This window comes from Ostrinia nubilalis, chromosome 9 (assembly GCF_963855985.1).
Source record: "Ostrinia nubilalis chromosome 9, ilOstNubi1.1, whole genome shotgun sequence".
NCBI classification, from domain to species: Eukaryota; Metazoa; Arthropoda; class Insecta; order Lepidoptera; family Crambidae; genus Ostrinia; species Ostrinia nubilalis.
In genome coordinates, this window is record NC_087096.1 from 15,024,327 (window position 1) to 15,042,557 (window position 18,231).

Here is an 18,231-nt window from a genome sequence, read left to right on the forward strand (position 1 = left end):
TGGTTCACAAGTTATCTCAGTGGCCGAATGCAATGTACTAAAATAAATAGATTACAGAATTTTTATAAAAAGGATTTTTTCTCTGACTGTGTGATAAATGATACTGGAGTCCCCCAAGGAAGCATTTTGGGTCCAATATTATTTTTATTGTACATTAATGATCTTCCCGACACAATACGACACAAATGTTTACTTTATGCTGACGACACGACAATATTAATTAAAGCAGATAAAACTTATGATCTTGAAACTGAAATAAACAACACAATAAAAACATTGATGACATGGTTAGATAGTAATAATATGAAAATAAACATTGACAAAACAAATAGGATACATTTTAAGACAACTCAATCGAGAGACATTAAATTAAATATCCATTATCAAAATAAATCTATCAATGAGGTCGAAACAACTAAATTTCTAGGTGTAATTCTCGACAAACACTGCACATGGAAACCACATATCGATAATGTGTGCAATAAACTAGACAGATTTGTATTTGTATTAAAAAGATTAAAATACGTTTCAAACAATGAAGCAATGATGTCGGCATATTACGGTTATGTCTCCTCTATACTAAATTATGGAATTATTCTCTGGGGGAACTCTGTTGATTCCGAAAAAGTATTTAAAATACAAAAAAAATGCATGCGTGCGATGTGTGGGGCAGGCTATAGAGATAGTTGTAAGCCACTCTTCAAAAAATTAAAAATATTGCCATTGCCATGTTTATATATCAAGGAATTATGCCTATTTGTAAAAAAACATCCTGATAATTTTAAGACGCATGAACAGGTATTAGAAAAGACTACTCGCCACAAGAACAGATTGTATTTGCCCAAAATTAATTTAACGTTATATAAAAGAAATGTATTTTGTATGGCTATAAGAGTTTTCAATAAACTGCCAGCTTATATACAGGGAGCTTCTATGCCTGAATTTAGAAATGTATTGCACAAGTGGCTGCTCGATAAATGTTTCTACTCTGTAAATGAGTTTTTTTAGAATTAAATAATTGTGAAATTTTATGTATTAATATTGGTTGTGTGTTATTTTATGTAATTGACATTTAATTGTAATGATTAGTATAATTGGATTGTTGACATTGTTATGATTTTATCAAATGACTTTTCATAAGATTATTAATATTTTGACATGTTCTCCTAATTAACTTTCACATGCCAGTCATGGCAAGGTACACTGTAACGAAATTGATTATTTACAAACATCTAATGGACGTGTATTTCTGTGAATAAATGAATTTGAATTTGAATTTGAAAGTGTTCTAATAGAGTTCAGTGGACATCGTTTACTTATGTTTTACGGTGTTGTTTTGTTCATTGCTATTTTATTTTGTTTACTTACACACAAAAAAATGTACCTGTCTATGATCTTTAAAGTGTGTATCTGTTTATGATCATCATTCAATTTACACTTTTACCACATAAACTGTCTGCATTCTAACACCCGTATTCACAAACGATGCTTGCATAAGTGAAACAGAAAATCGAACGCACAGCATTGTGATTGATTTGTGTGTGACCCTGTGCGTCCGCGCGCACTGTGAGACCTCATAGTTAAATATGTTTGTGAATACGGGCGTATATTTCAGCTAGGTAACACATCTAGTGGATAGAGCCTGAATGCGGGCAGCGAAGGACCGTTCATTGTGGAAAACCTTGGGGGAGGCCTTTTTCCACAGTGGACGTCATTTGGCTGAAACGAACGAACGAATGAAACACATCTAGCTCAAAACTAAATTATTTGAAAACGCTTTTATCCTAAAATCAGATTAAAACGCGAAGTACCGAGCGGATAAAGGTGCCAAAAAGGTTTACCTATCATCGGGAATTTTCACCGCAGTTTTAATTGAAAATTTTCGTCCCCAGCGCTTCCAGGTATTTTTCAAACCTTAAAATGTTTCACTCAGGTCCATCTGCATAATTTAACATAATCTTTGGACGAATTGAATGGATTTTAATTTTAAATCTACGTAAATGTTACATTAAATGGCTCCGTCGATTTTTCTTGAATATTCAACGCAGTGGAGTGCTGCTTTAAAATACGATTTTTCATCGATACAGGTGGATTGCGAATTTTAAAAGACGTAACATTACTTACTTTGTACCTAAGTGAAGTACCTATGTACCTAACTAGGTATCTTTAAGTTGTGTGATCCCTGATGTAGGTTTTCTATTTATCTATTTGTAGTAATTAAAGCTTCTCCGTCTTCTTCTAGCTTAGTCCGTCTATTAGGTATATAATGTATTGTTTTACGCCAACACGTACTTAAGAAGAATTTAGAGACTACTCGTATTATCACGTTGTTTAGAATATTGTTTTAAACTTTCATGGAAACTCAAAATTAAGGTACATGGTAGCAATCCCGTCAGTAATAATAGTTGTTTAGAATGCCAGTTAGCCAGTGCATAGTGGTATGAGAATGATGATAAACGCTTCAACTAATGACATTCTCATAACTCCCAAACCAATCTAATTTAGATGTAGATGAGACGAAATGCGAAGGAACACTACTTTAGAAAAAGTTTCATTTTTGTGATCGCTTTCGCTTCACATAGGTAGCGATGAAACGTAGGAAAAAGTCGTACTGAAGCTATTACTGATAATTCCAATCGATAATAACAACTTATTTTTTTTTTATGCATAACAAGGCAGGTATTTGACCACAATCGCACCTGATGCTAAGTGGGATGCGGTCTAGGATGGTACATATCTGCCCTGTAAGTGCGTATTCACTCTCGCCTTGAAAAGGCCCGGATTATAGTTTTCGGGAAAGACAGCAGCAGGCAACGAATTCCAGTCCCTAGCTGTTCGCATTATAAAAGAGTCATCGAAACGCTTAGTGCGAGCTGGTGGAATGTCAACAATATAGGGATGGTACGCTAACCTACGTCTGGTTCCCCGATGATGGAAGGGGGCTGGTGGAATTAATTCATGTAATTCTTTCGCACATTCTCCGAAGTGTAGCCTGTAGAAAACCGATAGGGATGCTACCTTACGGCGATGGTCAAGTTCCTGGAGCGCCGCTTCAACAAGGGTAGGGCTGTCGATAAGTCTTCTGGCACGCCTTTCCACCGAATCCAAAGCAGCCAAATGTTTCTTGGCAGAGCCGTCCCAGAGGTGGCAGCAGTATTCCATGCAAGGTCGGATCTGTGCTTTATAAAGCTGCAGCCTTTGCTACTTGGAGAAGTACTGCCTTGCCCTCGAGAGGATACCAAGCTTTTTGGCAGCAGTTTTCGCTATGGATTCGATGTACTCGCCAAAGTTCAGCTTGCTGGACATTTCAATGCCCAAGAGTTGCAGTCGCTCGGTGATTTTGACAGGCACACCTCGGAATGTTGGAGCCATAAGAAATGGACTTCGTTTGGCGGAGAACAGACATGCCTGTGTTTTTGACGCGTTAAATTGGACCAGGTTGGCATCGCCCCAATCAGAGACATCCTGAAGGGCCAAATTTAAGCGTTCAATTAGGGACTCACGACAAGACTCGACCTCACGCCTGTCGGCTTTTGCGTTGGATATATATTTGGCTGTCACTGTCGTGTCATCTGCGTACCCAAAGGTACCGGGTTTGAGCAGGTCATTGATGTGCAGTAGGAATAGTGTTGCAGACAGCACCGAACCCTGAGGGACGCCAGCGTCAATAGGTTGTTGACTAGAAGTGTAGCCCTCAAGAACTACTCTTATTGATCGTCCCTCAAGAAAATCGGAGATCCATTTGCAGAAGCCAACAGGGATTCCAAAAGATGGAAGCTTGTTTAGTAGGCTGCCGTGCCAGACTCTGTCAAATGCCTTTGATACGTCCAATGAAACGGCAAGAGCTTCTCCATGTTTCTCAATGGCCTCGCTCCATAGGTGTGTGGCATACACGAGAAGATCACCTGTAGAACGACCATACCGAAACCCATACTGACGGGGCACATTTCCAATAAGTGTCAGTTGTTATCAGTAAACGTGCGCGCACGCAGCTCCGCTAGGTCAATGTCGGTCGTTGAGTTACGAAATAGCCACGCCCATCGCAGAATTAGAGCGTTTAAATATACGCGGACTACGGTCGTCGCTTTGTGATTCTACTTTCGATCTCGATCTTCAGTATTTTAGAATATCCGTGTTTTTATATTCGGATTATTGTTTTTTCTTTGGTATCAGATGAGACCACCGATTTTTACTTAGCCGATAGTTGTGCCCGATTTTAATTTGTTTGAAGAATCGGCCAAATCGAATCGGCGTAATGTGCACACTCCCATACATGCCCATACTGATCAACTGCCCGACTAAACTATCGGCCAACGAAAAATCGATGGTCTGCGCCTAGGCTTAGGCTAAGTTGCACCATCTTACTTTGACTGTAACAAACGTCAAGAATCTGTCAAACTCCACACAAAATTTTGTTATTATTAAAGTTGGTGCAATTCAGCGTTATTGAAATAAAAAAATACAATGTGGCCAAAACAAGTGACTATACCTATTCGGTAATAATGTCATAATAAGTAAGAGCATATTATTTTAGGTAACCTTATTTAATATCGGGTAAAGTTATTATGGTGTTAAACTTATTAATAACAAAACACTGTCGCTACCACAAGATAAGTGACTCTACCTCGTCGATAAGCTCGTAGAGCATGTTTTATGACCTTAAAAAATCTTCCTGCTCTATATTCTCGTCTGTATAATGCAATAAATGCTAAAATGTTATCAACATACTGCATGACAACAGCTGATATTGTTTTGTGATAGCATTTTAATTAATGTAGTAATTAACACTTACGCTGAGTTGCACCACCTAACTTTGACCGTAACTAGAACGATAACCGGTGTTTTTGTATTTTGACAGAATTTTGATCTGTGTCAGAGTTTAATTAAGATGGTGCAACCCACGCCTTAGAATTCGTAATTTAGTGATTGTATTCTTAAATAAATATACAGATTCTGTTAAATCCTAACACATCCTGGTTGGCTCTAGTTCGCATGCTTGTGGTGTGGTCTAGATTCTAGCTGAGACATGGTATATCATGTCCTAGGGTATTTCCTTACAGCCCTAAGTACCTACATACCAGCTTTGTGGCTTCGCACGAGTGCACAATTTCTCTTTACACCTCTACTAGAAAATATCTAGTATCTATCAAGTAGTAATCCTACACCTAATAGGTAAAATCAGCATCAAATAATTCGTGACACCCAAAGTAGCTAGAAAGTTCGCAACACGTCTTTTTTTACAATTAGAATAAGCTTGAGTTATCAACTTTTTGGTCACTTTTGGATGTCACGAACTAAGTAATTGATGTTGACTACACAAAAGCCAACCTAGAGTAGAGATACATACTCGTATAGGTTAGCAGTAACGAATAAACGGACTGGAAGACGCAGCGTGGTCAGGCCTCCTACTAGGTGGACCGACGATCTGGTAAAGGTCGCGGGAAGAGCCTGGATGCGGGCAGCGCAGGACCGTTCATCGTGGAAAACCTTGGGGCAGGCCTTTGTCCAGCAGTGGCCATTATTTGGCTGAAACGAACGAACGACGAACGAACGAACGACTTATAGGTTTACATTCCGTTTTATTAGACGCACTTGAAATATTTAATTGTTTATTATAGTTATAAACGTATTTAATTTACTACATACGATATAATTACTCAAACAGACACGAGGATAAGATAAAAGGCTTATTTAACTCACACATAATGCGAACCAAAATCACGTTATAATGTAATTACGGTGATAAGATTGCGTTATTTGTAGCATTGAGTATATCAGGTGACTGATAAAAAGTCAGGTGAATATCGTCCCAGATAACCCAGTAATTAATTATTTTTCATTTTAATTGGGGTTGATTTTTCAATTGTTAGCTTAACTGAAGAATAAGTTTGGCTAATTGACAGTTTCAGTATGGAAAGTATGTCAAAATGACAAGTTTAGTCTTCCGTTAAAATACATACATGGTGGAATTTTGTAATGCCACCTGAAGGGGAAGTACCTACCTACTCTTAATACTGTAGATAGAAAATTTTACTCAAAGAAAACATTCCTTTAATGCTATTCAAAGTTCGATTAGATCTTAAATCTAGTTTTAAGTTAGTCGAACTTCATAATCTTATTAGATCAATCAGCCTTGAAAATAGTTCAATAGTTCTGAGTTCTGACTGGAGATTACAATTTCATTATAGTCTTGATTATCTAGTCTTAGGACTTTACTTGACAATCCAATTACTTAGTGAACAGTATGGAAGAAAAGATTTACTTCTAAGAGTTTTTAAATGTTCTATTGGGTTTTGTTTCCCAGTCGACGAAGCACATGACGTCGTGCCCTACGTGCCCAAACAACTGCACGCAGGAAGATTTAATGAAGGCGACTGACAACGCCACTCTTATGGCGGAGTTTTGTGCTGACACTGTGCAGGTTTGTAGGTTTGTTTGTTGCAAGTAGAAAAATCCTTATAACATACTTTTTCACATTGTTGTGACTCTTAGCAATCCCAAGCTATACACTCAAAAACAACCTTTACTGACAATTTTGGTGTATTTATCAGCAATAAACTACTACTCTCCTATATTTACTAAAGTCTTCCAAATAATGTTCAAATCATCATTTCATCCAGCCAAGCCTTTGACCACTCTCGCCTAAAGATTTCCAAGTGCGGCAATCATTCGATATTAATATCAAACGTTCGTCTTATGAAAAAGGTAGATACCTACCTAGTCGAAATGAAAGTGTAATTCCTACCGTATTTAACTTACTTCGTACATCAAAATTAAATCATTTCGGCACCCGTTTAATCTGGGTTCACTCGTGCGATACTATCGTAAAGTAAAGAGGTGCAGATGGTTCTTTTTCGTGAGACTATATTTAGTTAAAATCTGGTTTTTGGCTCCACTAATAATATGTTTAAGATATAGGTAACCTAGTTTTTAATAAATTAAACTACATTTTCACTAAAATCTAAAAACTTAGGATACATCACTATGTATCCTTAGAATTATTTATTTTTTGTCATTTAACAGAAGCTTTCGCTTTCCATGGGGGCTTTTGTTAAAAAATTAGAAGAAAAACATTTGTGATGGTTATTTATAATGATTTACGACAAGAATCATTTAATAGCATTTAAGCTGAAAGAAATCTTCATTATCATATTTTTTACAATGTAAAAAATTACGTAAATATTAAAATTTCTGTGAGCCTTCTTCATCAAGTTCTTGTATTCCACATTTAAGCGACAGAGTTTCATTTCATATTACTCATATTACTTTAATACTGTGTCATACGCAAGAAATGTTCCCAAATTGAATTACTTCTAATGAACACTCAAAAGAGATACAATGGTTGTGTAGGTATCTCTTTAATGAGCAAGAATCTGTCGTCATTTATTTTAAGTAATTACTTGATAATTAAAATTAACGTTCCTTTTGATCGTCCGAGTTAAAGGTGTTAAAAGATTATTCCTTAAAGGTGTAGTAATGCAGTTCTGTCACAAAAATTACAGCAGGTTGGTATTCTTCTGAAATTAACCTACTACTTAGTATTTTTACCTTTTAGACTAATTCTATAAAGGCACAAGTACTACAAACTATTTGCTTTATTTTTCGCCTATATTGCTAACGAAATTGGGTGAATTTGGAAAAGAAATCGATATGGACTCGGACAGAAACTGTTTGAAGGACGAAGCAAACCAAAGTCCACGTAGACCAAATTAGTAAAAAAAAAGAATAATTAGACACGCCCACTTTCAGCCAACGCCTCTACTTCTTCTTCTTAGTCGTTACGCTCTTGGCAGAGCGGTCGTGGTCACGTTGAGGCGTTGTTTACATCGGTTGTAGAGGCGGATACAACTCTCCGCACGATCTCCCTCCATCTCTCTCTATTGGCAGACTTTCTGGTGCAGTCACATAAGCCGTCTCCTACTGCTGCTTTCACTTGGTCAGTCCAGCGCATTGGTGACCTGCCACGCGATCGGGTTCCTTCGACTTTGCCCTGGACGACCAGTCGTTCTATGGAGTTGTCATCCCGCCTCGAGACATGTCCGAAGTATTGCAGTATGCGCGACTGTACTACGGTTGATAAACGCTGAGTGACACCGAGCTCCTGGAGTATGGACACATTGGTACGGAACTCTGTCCATGATATCCCGAGCATCTTTCTCCAGCACCACATCTCTAGGGCATCTATCTTCCTCTTTTCCAAGTCGCGTACTGTCCATGTCTCTGCTGCGTAAAGAAAGATGGGGAATACAAGCGCTCGCACAAGTCTAACTTTGGTGGCTTTGGTAATGTTGCGATTCCTCCATAACTTCCTTAACTTCTCCATCGCAGTTCTGGTTATGGCCATACGACGTTTTACTTCATCTACGCAGCCGCCATTATTTGAGATGAGAGCTCCAAGATATACGTAGGTCTGAACTACGTCACAGTTCGCAATGTGTGTCACTTCGGGCGAATTTTCATTAGAGCGATCCACGATCATAAGGGCATTTCTACGGGGACGAGCGATCGACCTACTGGGGCGAAAAAAGTACCTTTAAAATTGAAGTACGGACTTGAAAAAAATCACACGTATTTATAGGACTCTTGACTTGATGGAGAGCATATTTAGAAGACCGCCAGGTTTTACATCTCGCCTTGAAAAAATCCGAAAGTTCAAAAACGGGCGAAATTTGGCCTAATATGGAGTGTCCGGTTTCCAGAATTTACTCGTTTTTGCTTCATAACTTTTGAAATAATAACTTCCCCATTATGAAACCCACATTCACAGAACAAGGGATAGTTAATAAAGCTATATAAATGAGTTTCTTTATTGCAAGTCCTTGGGTTTTAATACAGTAACACATTTAAATTTTGTCCGACGTGTGTGCCTCAATTCCGTGATTTTTACTTTTGTGCTCCTATATCACTAACAACGCACAATACGAACACCCACGCCTGATTCCCATAAACTAGCAGTTGCACTCGAGTGGTCGAGCAGTATAAAAGAGGGATCAGTCGCTTTGAGGAGCATTTTTCAGAGGTTTGAAATCACTCAGAAATTTTGGTCACTGGTCATTTCTCAAACCGGTGTGCGACATTAATAATGTTCATGAAGTATTTAATGAGATTACTGCTGAATTAATTAAGTATTTAACTGATATCTGCCATTACGTTTGGTAGAAATCGTTGTAATTTATAATATTTTCGAGTAATTTGATGAAATGTGATTTTTCCTCAATTCCGTGGATCTCAATTCCGCGGAATATGGGGCATCGAATTGAGAAAACACGTACACCGAATTGATATTAAATGAAAATAGATACTTTTATTGTGCTATAAATGGTTTGTGTAACTTAAAATAATTAATGAAATCAATAGAGCATAATAATAGGGTGAACTACCAATCATTGGACCGTACCAGTCATTGGACAAAAGACAATAATACTAATTTTTTGAGGTTTCATTAAAAAAAATTACACTGCTATTGCTATCTTATTAAAATAGTTCTTCCAGGTTCTTCGCTCGACCTTCACCAGATCGTCGGTCTACCTAGTGGGGGCCTGCTCACTGGTCCGTGGTTTCCACTCGACAACTTTTCCGCCCACTGCTACTTGATTTATGCAATTTTACTGGCTATGCCGGTCACTTTGGTTCTCTTGCCGATATTCACATTTCTGATTCTTATTAGGCTCATAGTAAGCGACCAAGTTTCACATCCATACACCATCACTGGCAAAACACACTGGTAGAAGACTTTTGTCTTAAGACGCTGCGGTATTTCAGACGTAATAGAGAAGCTTCCCGATCGATGCTTAGCTGAGTTGAATTCAGCGATAGACCTCTTTCTCAAAGTTGGACCTAACTATCTGGACTCTTGTCCCAGGTATACACAATTGTCAACAACTTCGAGTGTAGTCTCCAACCTTCAGAGGAGTGGGTGCAACACGGACATTTGACATGATTTTTGTCTTGTCCATGTTCATTTTGAGACCCACTTGTTGAAAGGCTCTACTGAGGCCATGACTCCGATATCATCCCCGATATCGCGACTCCTTGGTATTCTGTATAATCTGCCGTAGCGTACCTGTGTGTGTACCATAATACTAAAGCCTTTTCGGAAACAAGCTTGTTCGGAAGACTGGAAATCGTCGAGTCTGCGAGCGAGATGATTCGTAAGGACTCTCGAAAACAGCTTGTAAACACGCCTCATAAGTGAGATGAGTCTATAATGCTATCACCACACTTCTGTGCCATGCCGGAGGCGTTTTTTCTTCGAGAATGACGGAATTGAACTGCTTCTGTAGAGCCTTTAGTACCGGCGAAGCTCAGCTATAATGCCGTAACACCTGGTGCCTTGTTGTATTTCAGCTATTTGAGTGCCGTTTTAATCGTGTACAAACTGACGTCCGATATAATATCTCGGTATAGTGTCAGGTCAATCTAGCTCTTGGGTTTTGCAATATTTGTTTTATGTTTAAGGTTAAGAATAAATAAACAAAGAGACCCTGTGTTATGTATTTATTTGTTTTATTTAAATAAAATTAAAATAATATATAAAAATTAAGAATTTATTATAGTTCCTTATTAAAAAATCAAACATATTGATTAGGATTTTTGTTTTATTCCATTGGTATTTCAGACACATAAACCTAAAATGAACCATCTAACTAATAGACCAGCAATCAGATATCATAACGTTTTAAGTATTTATTATATTAATTATTGAAATACATTAGGTATTTCTTCATAATGTCATCAATTCTAAGTTTGCGGAGCTATTTTTATATTTGGAGATTCATTTCTCAATTCCGTGATTCATTTTCTCAATTCGGTGCTCTCTCAATTCGATGCTTAACATTTCTCATAAACCACTTCACAATATTTAGTGACAATGCTATTTTTACATTCAGAATGGAGTAAAATTTATTTTTTTGTATTGAAACTACTTAAAAAACTAAATATAAATTTTAGCACCGAATTGAGAAAAAATACACCGTACAGTAGAAATGCCCATAACCTTGGTCTTCGATCGGTTAATCTTCAACCCAAACGTAAGGCTAACGCGCTCCATTTTGAGAAGTAATTCTTCCATAAGGTCAGCGTTACTCGCAAATAGGGTAGTATCATCTGCATACCGCAAGTTCGCAATTTTGTATCCACCAATTGCAACACCATCGGTCCAGTCTTCAAGAGTGATTCGCATTATAAGCTCGGTGTACACGTTAAATAGTAAAGGTGATATTATGCATCCCTGTCGTACACCCGCACTTGGATGGAAACTATCCGAGAGGAGGTCATCCGTCCGCACTGAAGCTGTTCCCCCTTCGTAGAGTTCTCTGAGCAAGTGTACGAGGTGTTGCGGGGTTCCCATTTCCAGTAGAGTTCTCCATAAAGTTGGCCATTTTACAGAGTCGAATGCTTTAGAGAAATCAACAAAGCATATATATGTCGGCTTATTGAACTCTCGAGCCTTCTCTATAATTTGACGTACGATGAGGATTTGTTCACGGGTTCCTTTACCTTTAACGAAACCGGCCTGTTCTGGCGCAATTTCTCTGGACAAATATGCCTTCAGTCGCTCGTTTATGATATGCAGCATTATTTTGCTAGCGTGCGTTATTAGGGCAATAAGCCGAAAGTTGCCACACTTCTTCGTGGAACCTTTTTTATGAAGGGGCACAAATACTGTGTGACACCATTCAGAGGGCCATTTGCCCGTGAGCCATATCTTGTTGCAAATGGTGTGAAATATATGAACGCCACGCTCGCCTAGTGCTCGGATGGTTTCAATTGGGATCTCATCCTTCCCTGTCGCTTTCCCATTTTTAAGATGTCGAATAGCAGCTCTTATTTCTGACTCGAGGATATCAGGCTCAAGCATGTCACTCGCGGGTGTCGTAGCTGCAAAATCTCGCGACTGCGGGTCCTGAAACAGGGACTGACAATAATCTCTCCAGACTCTCGAAATTTTGTCTAGTTCAGTGAATACTTGGCCGTTATGATCCTCGATAGCCCAGGTTTTAGACGGCAGTGTTTTTGTAATGAGGCGGATCTTCTGATACAAGTCTCTTGACTCATACCTGCCAGCGTGCGTTTCAATTTCATTGCAAATATTGTGTAGGTAGGCATTATGGTCTTGCCTGCATTTAAGTTGTATCTGTGCGGTCATTTTGTTGAGATTCCCGATATCAACTCCCATTGATTTCATTTTGCGGCGTTTCTCGACGAGTTTGAAGGTGTCATCCGTCATCCAGTGCTGTCTTTTGGAGGTCTTAATTTTTGGTGCGGCTTCCGATACAGTTGAAGTGATGAGTGCTTTAGCACGGTCCCACAGCATATCGGGGGTTTCGTTAGCTGGATCGGCTTCAGACCACTGGGGCCACTTTTGATCCATAGTCGAACGGAATTTGAGGATGTCCCTTACCTCCAGCTTTCTCGGCTTTTTAATGGTTCTTGCTGCAGTCAGCTTGAGCTTTAGTTTGGAGATCAGAAGTTGGTGGTCAGACCCACAATCCGCCCCAGGTAGCGTACGAGAATTTGTTACAGATGATCTCCATCGCGACCGGATCATAATGTAATCAATTTGGTTGCGAGTTTTTCCATCAGGTGATACCCAGGTGTACAGCCTTCGAGGGTGGTGTTGAAAAAGGCTATTCACAATCAGCAGATCGTTTTCTGAAGCAAACTGTATCAAGCGTTCACCTCGTTCATTTCGCTTTCCGAGCCCAAATCTGCCCGCGCATTTGCCCAGTTGATAAGCGCTCTCTCCGATCTTAGCGTTTAAATCTCCAAGGATGACCAACAGCTCCCTATTGGGTATCTTCGCTATTGTATTTCCTAATTCGGAGTAAAATTTTTCGATCTTCTCGTCGCTTGCAGTAGAGGTTGGGGCATATACCTGGATGATGTTAAGGTTAATTGGTGAAGCTTTTATCTTTATGCTGATAATCCGATCGCTTACCGGCTCGTACCCCATCACGCAGTTCTTCTGTTGAGCGGGTATTAAGAAGGCCACACCGTTGCTGCTACTAATGTCGTTGCCAGAATAGTAAATGACGTGGCGGTCTGTCAATAAATGTCCGCTGCCTTTCCAGTGAGTTTCGCTTAGACCACAGATGTTCACACCGACTCTAACTACTTCTCTTTCCAGCACGTTAAGTTTTCCAGGTTGGTTTAAGCCACGCACATTCCAAGTTCCTATCGTCTGAAGGCGTCTTAGTTTAATAGAGTTTCCAGTAGTAGAGTTTCCATGGAGGGCCTGGTCTCTCACCCCACCATGGCCGGTAGCCAACTTCACACCACGCGCCCCGGACGCAGCGCAGCGCCGGTCGCTAATCGGTTCGCAGGGCGATCGCGTCTCATTTTTCTGTGCTCTCATGTGACTTTCTTGGGAATGTGATCGCAGTGGTTTCCCCTTGCCTTCTGCGTCAGGCATTTTTGAGATTATTTAGATCTCAAGGCCGCTGGAGCCTCCTCTTCTCGGTTGCCCGAGCAGGTGAGTGGTTATCCCGCCACAGCTCGGTCGCCATTGCCTCGTCCGTTATCTAGCAGGGGGCACCACGACCGCTGGAGAGTAGTCGTACCTGGGTTCGCTTATGAGTTCCAGGTCGTGCAGGTGAGGTTGACTTGGGGCTGACTAGATGTTATGGCCATTCTCCCCCTTACCCCCCAACGCCTCTACAAGTTGTATGAAAAACACAAAAACTTCATAAATTCACGTTTTTCTTGTCTAACATCCATTGAAGATGATACACGTGATTTCGCTATCGTCACTTGTTTGTAAAGTCTAAACGTTGACGTATTCACGTACGATAATCTTGAGCAAGTCGAGGAAATGTTAATCTTTCAAGTCAAAGGGCTAACTACATATAATTTATTTTTGTGAATATAAGTATTGTTATAAATGTTTCATTAGAATAGTTATCTACGGGATGGCTACCATATACCTTTTTATTTACAAACCTCCGATCTCACCCGCTAACTAAATCTTCAGTTACTCCGTGATCATGGCGCTAGCAACAGTGCCGAAATATCGGACGCTCGTAAATAAAAAGATATATGGTAGCAATCCCGTAAATAACTAATATTCTAATGTTAGTGACCATGAAAGTTTAAAACAATATAAATATTTATGCCATAAATTCTTTCTTTTTGACGTTCTTATGTGTTAAATCTTGCTCTTCATTCGTCTTTAACTTTAATATTGTTTTATGTCAGGATTACATATTGCTTCATAATATTTTTATTGTACAAATTGATTTTGTAGGATTCGTTTTGTTAGAAACTAATAAAGACACAAATACACGTTATTAAACTACATACTTAGGTTATCTACACCTATCCACCACCTATATAGGCCTTTGTTATCTAAAACAAATGTTAGGCTTCGGCCTTGGTAGAGTCACATTATTCAGTAAATATTCGATAGTATTAGTTCTATAATACCTTCTACAAACTGTGCTGTTTTCAGTTAAAATACGAGATAGTGTTTCGAAACATGATGGGACTTAAGCCCTTGGATACCTACTGTAGTACACATTATATTTAAAAGAACATCGCAGTTATAAAATTTTAAATGCAGATACATTACGCAAAGACTGCCTATTTTCTAAGCTATTTATAAAATATTTTGGGAATATGAACTGCAAACAAATAGTAAATGCATTCTAAAGCTGTAAACTTCATTACATACCCACTAACCGTATTATATGAATTATCAGATAATCAATGAAAAATTAACGAAATACATAAATTATTATTTAAAGAGTTTACTATTGAGCTGGTTAGAGGCTCATAACAATTTCGTTCAATTGATTCAATCAACTCATCATATTATCTACGATTCAAGTGTTACCAAATTTAGGTACGGGTAGAGTGTAGACTCTACGTACGAACTTTGTATCGAATCTACATAGTCTTATAAGATGCTGATAAACTTAAATTTCATCAGCCACTACACATTGCATTGGACTAATTAATGCAAGCATTTTTTACATATTGTATAACAAGATATTCACTTTATAAACCAACCTCTGTTATGCGGAAAAATTTTTTCGTATAATACAAACGTTCAAAGTTATTTTTAACCGTATCCCAATGTTTGATATTGCGTCGGAAAGATATATTTTTCATGGATAAATAACTACTTATTTATATGTTAAAACAAGGCACTCTTATCAATAGTTCCCTACTACATAGAGTTACTCGCCTATTACCTATACTTATTTATTTATTCCGAATAAGTCCAATTTTGAATATAAATATTATCCCTTTTAATATTACACTGAAATCAGTTCTTATCATAAAATTATCTTATCAAAACATCCACACAAAACCTTTTTACATTTTTAAAGTTCACCAAGGAGTTTCCAAAGTTGAACAAACTTTAAACGCATTACTGGCATGCGTCCTTCCAAATTCCTCATTGCGCTTTAAGAATGTACGTACCTGTTTAGCCAAGTTGGCTGCCATGAATCCCCCCATGTTGCCAAGGCCAAGGAAGGCCACATTTTTGTCGGCAGCCGAGCTGTAGGCCCTACGGAGTAGACACTGTGTTCTGGCGGCCATTTTGTACGCACGTCAGTCACCGGCGTGCGCGCAGATCAACTGAACTGAGTTTGACACCGAACCGGCGCTAGAACTGTCGCCTACGCACGTGGTCGTGACCGGAATTGATAAACGTACCAATTGTGTACTTTATCAATGGTTTTGAGCGAGTTATGTATGTAAAACTGAAGTGCTATGTCACTCTCATAATTATTTTTGTTTTTATTGTAATTACATAAATGATTTAGATCTATTTAACAGAGTCTTAGGTCATTTTTGAGTAATATAGAGCTCTTTATTCCAAAACAGTACCTACTTATTCTCCAAATTAAATAGCACCAGAAACTTTCCTAAGATTGCTTAGTACTAAAATTCTTGTCACAAAATGTATTTTCCATTATTTTCATCATAAAGCTTAAGTACCATAAAACTATTTTTTCTTTAAAAACACGCAACTTTTTGGTAGATGCTGTTTTTAATAAGCTGATAACAATAAAATTGTACATTTCATCCACTAGCACTGGCAACACTGTAATAATTCACATCCCACGTATAATACAAAAAAGAACACACCTCCAAGTTTGCAATGACGTAGAAATTTTTCAGCCACAGTGTAATTCAAATCAGTAGGTAACTCAAACAAAATTTTAATACAGTCTTTACTTCTAGCAGTATGCATAGTTACAGTTTTAATCTCTCTCAGCACTCCGGCAAAGAGGATACCCATTGACGGGTTATTCCCATAGATAGAGTCGTGGACCTTTGGGAATAAGCACATAAGGTAAACGGCTACTAGTTCGTGATAGTACGTAAGTTCGTAAGTTTTTTTTCTAGCTCAAATAATAAGCAAATGGAATATTATTTATAAAAATTCTTCATCACTACAAAAACTCTATTCTTTAAGCTATCTAAAAAACCAAGTACCAACATTGTGGCGCCAAAAATGAGAGCAATACGAAGCTTCAAACTCTCAGAGAGCCAAAAACAGCCGTGGGGCGTGCAAAGGTTGCTCTCACCGTAAGATTAGCACTCCAACTTCTTAAGCTTATAGAAAGGCGAAGGAACGTCCATTTGAATAAAACTTATAATAGTGGTTTCATGCGTTCCTTGACAATTGATTTGGCTTGGAAAAAAGTTATAAGAAAACATAGAATTCTTTTAAAATTGCGATTAATTGACTCACGAAATAGCGTACATATTATTTTTCGGGTGTCCCCTATTTCGTGATACTACCGAATCAAGGATATTATGGATAACGTTTTGATGCTTGGTTTTTAAATAATTATTTATGATAATTGAAATGTAAGTTATGAAACATTTAATGCAATTATTTAAGTTTCTCATGACCTAAATTCGGTATATGTTTCGTTCACTAGAATTTATATGACACGAGTTTGAAGTTCACATAAATGACCAATTTTAAGAAAAATTAGCATAAGTACTACCAACCTAATTTTGGTTTTAATTCGATTTGTTTTATTTATCTTTGTTTATTTGTATTGTATATGAGATAGATAATAGTTAATTGACACAATTTGACAATAATCCATGAATTTTACTTGGGGAATTTGGAATAATCAGTATCACGAAACAAGAAACCGTATTATTGTTACTTTTTTTCCAAGTTCGTGATATATAAATGTATAGTGTTAAGTACATTTATGACACAAACCATCAAAGAAATCGAATTTTTTTTAGTTTTTAATACTTACCTAGGTACCTAAGAAATTAATTAATTAATTACTTTTTATTATGAGTCAGTGGCGTATCTGAAGTAATTTTCAGGGGGGGGGGCTACCCTCACTTGAAGCAGCTCCAGGGGTGGGATTAGGGGGAAGGGGTTGTTAGCAACATTTCTAATGGCTTGTATAAATATTTTCACATACTTATCGGTCAGAAATAACAAATCAAAATTGTATGGGTACGAAGGGGGGGGGGGGGAGGGGGAGTCCTCCCCACATTTGTAATGGTTATATAAATATTTTCACATATTGTTAGAATTAACAAATCAAAATTTTATACGTAGGTACGTACCTAGCTAGACACACATTATTTCTCATACATATTTCAGGTAAGTAATATCGTCAATTTCACACAATACATTTATTCTAAATTTATATGATCGTTTTTAAATTTATTAAACCCTTAATCATTATTAAAATATCCTAACTCGATGCATAAAACCTTATCCCGAAATAGGGGACATGAGTTCACGAACTTAGAAACAGAGCAAAATTTTATCACGAAACAGGATCCAAACAAGAGGTCCGCAGAAAAATTAATATTAAAAAAAGTTCAAACTATATAACTATAACTTATGTATTAAGTTACTGTCAAAAGACCAACGCTTAGCATACAAAAGCTTTCATACTGATATCATGCTTGGTTATTTTTAAATAAAATGTTAAAGTCGTAAGAGCCTTAATATACCGAAGTAGGGGGCACTTACCTTAGACGATCACAAGATAGCTTGCTGCAGCCAGCGTTGCAAAAAGCTCTTAATAGTGCTTTATTCGTAGAGTTTCTTGGGGAAAGCTTACGTCGAAAATGGAATTGCCATTAAGTAGCTGAAAATGAATGATTAAGACGAAGGGCACAAAGTATCTTGTTTCCAATATTTTCTATTCAGTTACAAAAATAATATAAAGCCCTGCGAATAAAACTAAAAAGACATCGTATCACTAAATACACGTAAAGACCTTGGAC

General features: G+C 37.9%; 1 protein-coding gene across 1 annotated transcript in view; it reads right to left on the reverse strand.

The window, feature by feature from the left end:
* The window catches only part of LOC135074710 (3-hydroxyisobutyrate dehydrogenase, mitochondrial), a 39,289-nt gene extending 23,679 nt beyond the window's left edge, over positions 1–15,610 (reverse strand). The window contains exon 1 of the mRNA XM_063969077.1: positions 15,427–15,610. Coding sequence (XP_063825147.1) covers positions 15,427–15,546 — 120 coding nt within the window. The 5' untranslated portion in view covers positions 15,547–15,610. The remainder of the gene's footprint in view (positions 1–15,426) is intronic.
* Between the last annotated feature and the right edge of the window lie 2,621 nt (positions 15,611–18,231).